This window comes from Drosophila busckii, chromosome 3R (assembly GCF_011750605.1).
Source record: "Drosophila busckii strain San Diego stock center, stock number 13000-0081.31 chromosome 3R, ASM1175060v1, whole genome shotgun sequence".
In the NCBI taxonomy this organism is placed as follows: Eukaryota; Metazoa; Arthropoda; class Insecta; order Diptera; family Drosophilidae; genus Drosophila; species Drosophila busckii.
The window spans coordinates 23,147,607-23,158,680 of record NC_046607.1 but is presented as its reverse complement, the minus strand read 5'-3'; the positions used below and the strand labels follow the sequence as shown (position 1 = coordinate 23,158,680).

The following is an 11,074-nucleotide window of genomic DNA, read 5'->3' as shown; positions in this document are numbered from 1 at the left end:
ATACACTCATTTCTTTTCGTACTCATCCAGAAATTGTTGCAACAAACCAGCCTCGATGGGTATGGTTAGCTGCTCGGAGCCATCAACGCTGCGTTTAGACTTGACCAGCTTATGGTCAAGAAACTCTGTTAACTGTGCACGCAAAGCCAAATCAGAGCTCACTAAGAAAGCTTCGCGACAGGTAGAGTATAGATCCTTAAAAGGCATGCCCTGATAATTGGCAGCGCCTTTATGCTTTAGCTGATATTTGACAATAATCATATAAATGCCACGAGAGTTCGTTGTGAGTGAGGAGAAGACGCTGCGCATAGATGAGAGCGCCAATTCGCCAGAGTTTTGCACCAGTAGCGAGTTTTCAAATGCAGTTTCATCCGTGTAAGGCAGCATAGTCGTACAATCCCACCAAGAGAAATTGTAGTTACTTAGCTTATTTTGATCCCATACTAAAAAGGAACATACAATTATTAAGGCTTAATGAATCACTGGCTTAACTTACGTAAGGGTGTGTTGATGTGATCGATAGAAGCGAGCAGATGTATATTAGACACGCGTGCCAATCGCGCGAGTATGTCCTGCGCCTTGACGTTGCGCAGCATAACGCCGTCTATATTATGAACTATTAAATATAAATGTGTTTCGGGTATTAAAGCAAATTCCTCTTCAATCATATCGACAGCCTCATGAGCATTGGCTGGGCTTGGTCCTGCATCTAATATCTGGCTGGTAATGCTGTCCAACACATCCTTCAGCGTTAGACTGGGAAAGAAGCCATTGACCACCAGCACAGTTTGGTCTGTTAGTACAGTTCTTTGAAACGATTGCAGCAGTTGACGCTTAGAGCCGAGGCCATAGAGCAGTAGATTGAAGCCTTCGTTTAATATGCACATCCATTTGCCAAAATATGAAGTATATTCCTCCATTATAGCATTTATGGCTGTTTCATGTTCCGCTGAGGCTTTCATTTCCGCCAGCAGACTGAACAAACGATCAGCGGCTAAGCGTGGATTTTTTAAGCGATCCAGTGTATGATCTGAGGTGAGTATCTTGCTGCTAGCATGCGAATGAAAGTATCCTTCGCACTCTGGCACATATTCGTTGGATTTCTTGGCTCGCGCAGATTGGCGTTGACGCGCTGCAGACGGCGTCTTGGGTAGCACAGGCACCACAATGGCACGACGCGTTTTGGAGGGCATCTTAGGCTCATCATCGGCCGCATCATTGTCTGAGCTGGCTTCATTACTACTGCTGCTGCTGCTGCTACTCGATGAGCAAGCATTGTTGGGCTCATACTCGCTCTCATCACCGCTAAAATCATCCTCCGAGTCGGCCACAATTCGGGCAATCTCTGTATAAAGAAATTTAAATAATTTTTATTTATTTATGTTTTGACCAAGCATTTCTTACGTTGTTTAACGCGTGTGCGTACATGTGAAGGTGTCTTCGGCTGATCGGCTCTTTTGTGCTTCGTATCCGGTGTTTTAACACCTAATCTTGGAGTTTTTGGTGTCTTGGGAGTGCGTGGAGTAGCACTCAATGCAGCTAATGACATGGCATCACGCTTCTTCGGCGTATTAAAGCCAAACATGCTCGTGCCGGCCACATTATAGTCAGCTTGTATTAGCTGTAGATCCTGCGTAGTGGGCTTTGCCGCACCCAAATCCTCATCCGTCTCAGTATTTTCATCATCATCCGTGCATTCCACATAGTTGACAACAATATGTGATTTTGTTGTGTTTGCTTTAAATGCTTCATATTTTTTAGTTGGACTCGGTCGGCGTGCTGAACGACGTGTAGATGGCTGCACATCCATCTCAGCAACGCTAGACTCATCCGAGTTTGTGAGATTTTCAATTGACTTCAGATTTTCCAATTTTGCACCCCGAGATTGCCTGGCTTTTTGTTTACTTGGTGTTTTATGCTCTACGTTATAAGTTGTGTTGCTCATGTTATTTTAATTGTATTCACTTTCAATATTAAATAATTTAAAACAGGAATAAATGCAAAAATAAACAATTTCTGATTGCAAGTTTGCCGCGGTTTTTCGATTTCAAGCACAGTTTGGATGACAGCTGGCGTAATACATATCGTAAATCGACTCCCACTTGTAAGACTTTGCCCATCTCTATTGTGAGTCAGGCGGTTTTTAGCGTGCGGCAACATTTTTTGGACATCGTTTAATTTGTTTAATTTTGTACTAAAACTCGCACAATAAAAGCGAAAAATGTCCACATTGTCGACTCCTTTATCCATTGCTGGCACACGTCAGTCTGGCGCATCAGTGCGCTCACAGAACGGTAAGAAATTGATGTTTTTCAAAACAGCTGCATTTACATTCGCCGGATTAAAGCACGTTGCCAATCAGATACCAATTCTGTGACTAAGAATGTTCCAGAAAATGCAATAGAAATTTGAAATGACTTTAATTTTTCGTCTTGTGCATATTAAATGCAATAAACAACGTGATTTTAATATAAAACACTAACGATCACTCAAAGTGAGGTTATGATGTGCAGTGTCCAACAAGCTACCGAAGCAACAACAAATCTCATAGCAAGCCCTATTTCCTTTTTCTTGCAGTGATGGCCGCGCTTTCCATATCAAATATTGTGAAAAGCTCGCTGGGTCCTGTTGGGTTGGATAAAATGTTGGTGGATGATATTGGTGATGTCACAGTTACCAATGACGGCGCTACCATTCTGCGTCTACTTGAAGTTGAACATCCAGCTGCCAAGTGAGCTTTAGTTGCATGTTATATTAGGAGCATATAATTAATTTAATTTTGTGCTTTAGAGTGCTAGTGGAACTGGCTCAATTGCAGGATGAGGAGGTTGGCGATGGTACCACATCTGTAGTAATCTTGGCTGCCGAGCTGCTGAAGAACGCCGATGAGCTGGTGAAGCAGAAGATACATCCTACTTCCATAATTTCTGGCTATCGTATTGCCTGCAAGGAAGCATGCAAGTATATCTCTGAGCATCTGACTGCGCCCGTGGACGAGCTTAGCCGTGACTCACTAATAAACATTGCCAAGACATCAATGAGTTCTAAGATTATTGGCGCTGATGCTGATTTCTTTTCCACAATGGTTGTGGATGCTGCACAGGCTGTTAAAATCACCGACCCCAAGGGACAGACAGCATACTCCATCAAAGCCATCAATGTGCTGAAGGCGCACGGCAAGTCTGCTCGCGAATCGGTACTGATTCCTGGCTATGCTCTGAACTGCACCATTGCCTCCCAGCAAATGCCCAAGAAAATTGTGAATGCAAAGATTGCCTGCTTGGACTTTTCATTGCAAAAGACCAAAATGAAGATGGGCGTCCAGGTGCTTATCAACGATCCCGACAAGCTTGAGGCCATACGTGCTCGCGAACTTGACATTACAAAGGAGCGCATCAACATGATTCTGGGCACCGGCGTCAATGTGGTGTTGGTCAGCGGTGGCGTTGATGATCTGTGCATGAAATACTTTGTGGAGGCTGGAGCTATGGCTGTGCGCCGCGTCAAGAAGAGCGATTTGAAGATTATTGCTAAGGCAACTGGCGCTGCTTTCCTTACATCGCTTACCAACATGGATGGCGAAGAGAGCTTTGATGCCTCCATGGTGGGAGAGGCAGCTGAGGTGGCACAAGAGCGCATCTGCGACGATGAGCTTATACTCATCAAGGGAACAAAAGCACGGTAAATATACTGCTATAGTAAATCCCACTTTGAAACTAATCAACTTATAATCTAGTGCTGCTGCCTCGATAATATTGCGTGGTCCAAACGATTTCTACTGTGATGAGATGGAACGTTCCGTGCATGATGCTCTCTGCGTGGTGAAGCGTGTGCTGGAAAGCAAGAAGGTCGTTGCTGGCGGCGGCTGCGTGGAGGCAGCACTGTCTATTTATCTGGAAAACTTTGCCACATCGCTGGCATCCCGTGAGCAGCTGGCCATAGCCGAGTTCGCCAAGTCAATGCTGGTCATTCCTAAAACACTGTCTGTGAATGCGGCCAAGGATGCTACCGATCTGGTGGCTAAGCTGCGTTCTTATCACAACTCCAGCCAGACAAATCCCCAGAATGCCGAACTAAAATGGACCGGCCTGGATCTCATCGAAGGCGTGGTGCGTGACAATAAGAAATCTGGTGTTTTGGAGCCCGCCATGTCGAAGATCAAGTCGCTTAAATTCGCCACAGAGGCGGCCATTACAATTTTGCGCATTGATGACATGATCAAACTAAATCCTGAGGAGAAGGGTGGCAAGAGCTATGGAGATGCCTGTGCTGCTGGAGAGTTAGATGGTTAAGCCTTACAGTATACAGCATTTCCTCTACTTGTTTAGGCATTTAATCTTATGTATCACACCCATCACAATCTTTTGGCTCATTTTTGTAACAACTAGTAACAATTTAATTGTTTTGCTAACCAGGATTTGTATTAACAACCGCACCCCCTAACAAGCCTTGCTCTCATTCACACGCATCTATCTCCATGCATAATAAACGAAACAAAACAACAGAGTGTACTATATATATATTTATTTTTCTAAACAATTTGATCAGATGATAGTGGTAGTGAGTGTAAAAAGAGCGGCGGAGAGAGTCTAGCGTTGGGGCTATAAATAGCGAATGCGTCTGCTTCCACTATATGCGCTAAAAGAAAATCAAATACCAAAGCAGTCGCGTGTGTTAAATTTTTAACAGATTGAAAATAAGAAAATGTCAAGCAATATACTGGAGGAGCAAGGCGCTGTTGGCGGCACAGAGACGGACGAAGTGCAAGTGGAGTCCAATGGAGTACCTGAGCAACATGGACAGCCGCACAACGAGCTTCTTGATATGGTCTTTACGTTGGAGAGTGAAAAACAGGCGCTCTTGGAGGAGTCTCGCAAACGAATAGGAGCACTGCGCAAAGATTTTGAGGTTAAATATGAGTAGATACTCGGTGTCATAGCTTAATATTTATGAAAACTTTTTTAGAATGCGCGATCTGAGAATGAGCAGCTAAAAAAGCGTGTGTCCAATTTGGAGCAATCACTTAAGCAGTCTGTGATGCTGGGCGGCACAGATGCGCCGAAATCTCGCCAGGAGCAGGATGAGCTGTTGCTCAAGGCCAAAACTCTGCTGTTTGAAAAGACCAAGGTGAACAAACAGCAGGAACAACAGATAAGTGTGCTCAAGGAGCAAGTGGAATCGGTAAAGGAGGTGCTGCAAGTTACTAAAGATATGCTGCAGTTGAAAACTACAGAGTGCGAACATACGCAAGCAAGATTGGAGAAGAGTCAATTGTGGATCAAAGCCGAACAGGACAAGTGTGGGCTGACGGAGAAGAAACTGGCCATATCTAAGTCTGTATATGACAAGCTCCGCACAGAATATGACACTCAGTCCAAGATATTTAAGGTGAGCAGTGGAGTATTTAACATTTACGATTCATAAACAATATTTTTTCATGTTTATAGGATCTGAAATCGGCTTATGAGCAAAAGTTAAAGGTGCTGAGCGTTGCATTGGAGGCAGCCAAAAAATAGTTGAACAATTTAATAAATGCACAAATATTGTTTACATGTTAAATAATTTAATCAGCTTTGCTCTGCGCCTTAGTTAACACATCATAAGGTCTAGGCGGTTTGCTTCGGCTGCTGCTGCTGTTGCTGTTGTTGGATCATTTTTACAGCAGCTGCTTGTTTCACTTCGAGCACACCCATCACAGAGTTTAGAAAACGCGCCTTTTGCATATGAATCTTTTCAATTTTTTCAATCTGCTCCTGCACATATTCGACACGACGCTTGAAGTAATCCTTGGAGCCTTCCAAGTCCTGATTAATGATAAAATTACAATTTTATAAGTTACAACGTAAGATCCTATGTAATTGTTATTACCTTTTCGATATAATAGCCTGTGCCAATATCAATAACGAAGTTGTTAAGATCTTTAATACGACCCGGCACGTACATACTACTCGTCAGCGGCACCAATATTTGACGGTTCTCCCAATCGGGTTGAAACGCTTCCAGTGCTTCCTTAGATCCGGCGTACTTTGCTTTACAACCATGCAGTGTTGATAGCGAGTCTTGTATATTGCTCATTTCCTAAGGAAGCAGGTGGAATTGTAAAAATTAGTAACATGTGTCCATACTCTCCTCTCCACATCGTGATTGCAACAATTAAACGCACGCGACGATGAGCAATACCCACGAAAACGAATTAAACATAAGCTCACCTGATCAAACTCTTGTTTAATTTGCATCAGTTGGTCAGGACTGAGTTTTGTGAGATCGATGACCTCGGATTTTGCAGAAGAGTTTGCGGTTCCAGCCATTTTCTGTGATTAATTTAAGTTATATTTTATACTTGAGCTGCAAAATCAACGAGCTACTATCGATAATCTTAGTATTTTAAAAACCCAACACAGTGTATTCCGTAAAAAGCAGCTTCTATTCACAATTAATGCGTCTGAATATGACACCCATTGGTGCGAGCAAGATAGAAATATAGCAACGCAATTGGCACGTATCATCCTCAAAAACAGCTTTCGACCAAAAAAAAAAAAAAACGGCTCAGCGGTTTAAAAAGTTTAGGTTATTTTTTTATTGCATTTGAAAATAAAAATGTTTTAATTTGCCTTACAGGAAGCGAAACGACGCTTTTCCAAATTTGAATGCAGTTTTATTCCTTATGTATCTCACGAGTCTAACAAGGCTTGAAACTCCGCAATCGGATGCATTTCACTGAATTACGGCTTATCAAATGCGGTATTTTCACAAAAATTGTCTTGTGTTTTACTTTTTTGTTCACTAACTTCCGCCAAATAATTTTATATCAGACCTGTTTAAGGCTCATTTTAATTGTTGCTTCCACACAATAAGCACGTACTAGAAACAATTAGATCGAGATTTTTTCTTTAGCTGATTTATAGCTTTCGCAAAGTTTTGAAATAAACAAAAAGTAAACTCTTTCTGCATTGAATTTATTCCCATAACTTTGTCAAAAACAATTTTTTAGCTATTAATCTCAACAGCATATATTTATTTACAACGTCATGAGTAAATTAAGCCTAAAAACACTTCTGTGCTATTTTTTTTGGCTGAGATATAGCTTCTCAAAGTTAAGAAAGTGATAAAGAAATGGACGGCATCATTTTTGGCACAAATTTACAGGGGTTACATCACGATTTTTGCCAAAATATTCGAAAATTCGTAGACTTCCCAAGTTATGAATGCAGTTTTATCTTATGTATCTCACGAGTTAACAATGCTTGAAACTCCGCCAATGGATGCAAATTTCGCTGATTACGGTTATCAAAATGCGTGTATTTCAAAAAATTTGTCTTGTTTTTTACTTTTTTGTTCATAACGTTTCGCAATAATTTTTATATGACCTGTTAGGGATCATTTTAATTGTGCTTTCCACCAAACATAAGCACGTATAGAACAATTGGATCGGATTTTTTTTTAGCTGATTTAATAGCTTGCAAAGTTTGGAAATTAAACAAAAGTAACTCTTCTGCATTTCGAATTTATTGCATAACTTTGTCAAAAACATTTTTTAGCTTTATTAAAACTCAACACAATATATTTATTTTACAACGTCATGAGTAATTAAGCCATAGAAATCGTCACTGCGATTTTTTTTGGCTGAAATATAGCTTCTCAAAGTTAGAAAGTGATAAGAAATGGAGACGGCATCATTTTTGCAAAAAATTTACAGGGGTTACATTCACCGATTTTTTCAAAATATCGAAAATTCTGTTAGACTTCCCAGTTTGATGCAGTTTTATTCTTATGTATCTCACGAGTCTAACAATGTATGAAACTCCGCAAATCGGATCAATTCCTGAATTACGGGCTTATCAAAGTTGCATATATCACAGCAAATTGTCTTGTTTGTTTACATAAAACATTCAAATAATTTTTGTATCACACATTTTTAGGCTCATTTTAATTGTGCTTTCCACACAAACATAAGCACGTATAGAACAATTAGATCGGATTTTTTTTAGCTGATTTATAGCTTCGCAAAGTTTGAAATTAAACAAAAAGTAACTCTTCTGCATTGAATTTATTGCCATAACTTTGTCAAAAACAATTTTTTAGCTATTAAACTCAACAGCATATATTTATTTACAACGTCATGAGTAAATTAAGCCGAAGAACTCTTCAGTGCGATTTTTTTGGCTGAGATATAGCTTCCCAAAGTTAGAAAGTGATAAGAAATGAGGACGGCATACATTTTTTGGCAAAATTTACAGGGCTGTTATTCACGATTTTTGCCAAAATATCGAAAATCGTTGACTTCCCAAGTATTGAATGCAGTTTTATTCTTATGTATCTCACGAGTGTCTAACAATGCATGAAACTCCGCAATCGGATGCAATTATGAACAATTACGGCTTATCAAAATGCGGTATTTCACAAAAATTTGTCTTGTTTGACTATTTTGTTCATAACTTTGCCAAATAATTTTTATATAAACCCTGTTTAAGCTCATTTTAATTGTGCTTTCCACACAAACATAAGCATAGAACAATTAGATCGGATTTTTTTAGCTTGATTTTAGCTTCGCAAAGTTTTTTTTGAAACAAAAAAAAATCAATGGCCAGCATAGGCTTTTTATGCATAACTTTGTCAAAACATTTTTTTCGTTATTAAACTCAACAGCATATATTTATTTACAACGTCATGAGTAAATTAAGCCTAAAAACACTTCTGTGCGACTTTTTTTTGCTGAGATATAGCTTTACAAAGTTAGAAAGTGATAAGAAATGAAGACGGCATCATTTTTGGCAAAAATTTACGTCACGTTTTTTGCCAAAATATTGAAAATCGTAGACTTTCCAAGTTTGAATGCAGTTTTATTAATATGCATTCCAAATTTGAATACAGTTTTGTTTAGATACATACGCCATTTCGCTAAATTACAGTTTGTCAAAGTGCGATGTTTCACGAAAATTTGTCTTTTTTGTTTACAATTTTGATCATAACTTTGCCAAATAATTTTTATAACAGACCTATTTAAGCTCATTTTAATTGTGCTTTCCACACAAACATAGGGACGTATAGAACAATTAGATTTTTAGAGTTTTTATGTTTTTTTAAACAAAAAGTAACTTTTCTGCATTGGATTTGTTGCCATAATATTGCAATCAGGACTCTGTTTTATTTATACCATATTAGCCATAGTCTAATGGTACCCAAAACGTTCTTTATGAATAGATAGTTGAAGTTGATTCTTAAGAAAAATCGATGTTTTTAATTAATCATTTATTTTATTTATTATATGCAATGTTATAATTCTGTGTTTTGTCAGTCATTCTGTATTTGTATGCATTTGTTTTTTTACCTTTTCCTTTTTTATTTATAAATTATAAGATCTAAAATCAAACAAAGCATTTTCAATTTAACAATCACTGCCTCTACATACATCATACACGTTACAATTCACTATAAGTATATATAGGGCAAGGGTATGTGTGTGTGTGTATATATGTTGGGGGTATGTGGGTGTGTGTAATTTCATATATTTTGTATATATTAGATAACAATGATACTAAGCCTAAGTTAATGTAGATTTAAGTTGTATTGATACAAGTTTTGCATTTATCTGTGTCATGTTACCATTCAACTATGTATGCATTACAATGTTACCCATCAAACTAACTGTAATTTCCTTGTCGTCTGCTGCCTACATACATACATATGTATATAATATACATAACATTTAGCATTTTGTTTTGTATACGTATTGTTTTTTTTATTTGTTATCTAGTTTTTTTTATTCTGTTTTTAAGCATGGCGTGTAGATTTTTAAATGTATGTATGAATGTGTGTGTGTACCTGTTTTTTAATCACAAGGCAAAATTTGAAATTTATATATATTATATATGTTGTTTAAATTAGAAAACTGTGTGTTTTATATTAAATGCAGAGTTTTCATTGTGCAGCATTAACATTGTGAAGAGACAAATTTTTTATTAGCTCTCGGAGAGTAATTTTCCATACATAAATTGTATTAAAGTGGGAGTTAAGAATTGTATATCTTTTGTTTGTACTTAAAATTAAAAATGTTTGGGAAATGTGTTACGAGTATACAATAATCATAAATCAGTTTATATGTATAAGTATGTTTATAAGTATTGTACGAGTAGTAGTAGTATTGTTCATATTTGATGAAAGTTTTGTTTCTGGGGAAATTTTCCTAGGTGTTTATTTTGCTAGTTTCGCTAGTTTTGTTTTTATCATGATTTTATGTGTACATCTACAAAATGAATAATAAAATAAATGGCTAGCCTTGGCTAATAAATTCATCATAGTAAGTAGAGAAAAGTAGAAAAGAAAAGTGTGGAACATAATAGATACTAAATAGAAGAGAGCCTTAGAATATTCTTAGAGCAACCCAAAATGAAATAATAATTGTATATATAATTGTTATGTATGGTACGAGTATATGTGGATACATACATATGTGTGCGTGTATAACTTGGGAAAGTTCAAAAATATGTTTATGTTCATTTACGCAGAATTGTGAAATTTGGAGCGTGTGTGTGAGTGTCAGTGTGTGTGTGTGATTGTGTAGCTGTGAAATAGCAGCTGCTAAATGCTGATTGTGTATACGTCGCGTACGCCATCATAAAATACGCAAAAAGCGGCTCTAATACTGTATAATTGTTGCACGATTTAAACTTTAAATCTTTTTATTCATACATTTGCAGCTAAGTATAAAGTAATTTGTGGCTCACATATTCATAGCATTTTGTAAAAAAAAGCTAGGTAGGTTCGCTTCAGTGTCAAGTGTTCAACAAAGACTATGCATATGGACTACAGTCTTTGTCTGTGTGTGTTTTGGCTGTGTGTGTGTGTGTGTGTGTTGGTGTCTTGGTATTTGATATGTTCGAGTTCATACTGACGTCATTTAGTTTGAGTACAGTATTTAGTCTCAAAAACACATACATATTCAAAAGTATATATGTTGGGGGGGGAGAGCTTTAGAAAAATTGTTGTTAAACCCAATTCGTTTGATATCGAGTTTCATATACGTAACTAAACCAGGCTTAGAGTGTTTATACATTTTGTAGGCTTGTGTATTTGT

General features: G+C 37.9%; 4 protein-coding genes across 4 annotated transcripts; 2 read left to right on the top strand and 2 right to left on the bottom strand.

Annotated features, from left to right (window-relative positions):
* On the bottom strand, positions 1-2,001 carry LOC108604226 (origin recognition complex subunit 2). Its single transcript, XM_017993591.1, has 3 exons — positions 1,405-2,001; positions 497-1,345; positions 1-443 (listed from the first exon to the last, which is right to left on the bottom strand). The coding sequence occupies exons 1-3, from the start codon at positions 1,943-1,945 to the stop codon at positions 7-9; spliced, it is 1,827 nt and encodes a 608-aa protein (XP_017849080.1). The 5' UTR covers positions 1,946-2,001; the 3' UTR covers positions 1-6.
* Positions 2,002-2,124: 123 nt separating this feature from the next.
* LOC108604227 (T-complex protein 1 subunit alpha) lies at positions 2,125-4,516 on the top strand. Its single transcript, XM_017993592.2, has 4 exons — positions 2,125-2,294; positions 2,578-2,731; positions 2,791-3,681; positions 3,737-4,516. The coding sequence occupies exons 1-4, from the start codon at positions 2,222-2,224 to the stop codon at positions 4,290-4,292; spliced, it is 1,674 nt and encodes a 557-aa protein (XP_017849081.1). The 5' UTR covers positions 2,125-2,221; the 3' UTR covers positions 4,293-4,516.
* A 132-nt stretch (positions 4,517-4,648) lies between these two features.
* On the top strand, positions 4,649-5,612 carry LOC108602130. Its single transcript, XM_017990157.2, has 3 exons — positions 4,649-4,908; positions 4,966-5,388; positions 5,448-5,612. The coding sequence occupies exons 1-3, from the start codon at positions 4,705-4,707 to the stop codon at positions 5,514-5,516; spliced, it is 696 nt and encodes a 231-aa protein (XP_017845646.1). The 5' UTR covers positions 4,649-4,704; the 3' UTR covers positions 5,517-5,612.
* Positions 5,509-6,378, bottom strand: LOC108602131 (probable prefoldin subunit 5). Its single transcript, XM_017990158.2, has 3 exons — positions 6,210-6,378; positions 5,869-6,078; positions 5,509-5,804 (listed from the first exon to the last, which is right to left on the bottom strand). The coding sequence occupies exons 1-3, from the start codon at positions 6,306-6,308 to the stop codon at positions 5,607-5,609; spliced, it is 507 nt and encodes a 168-aa protein (XP_017845647.1). The 5' UTR covers positions 6,309-6,378; the 3' UTR covers positions 5,509-5,606.
* Positions 6,379-11,074: the final 4,696 nt, after the last annotated feature.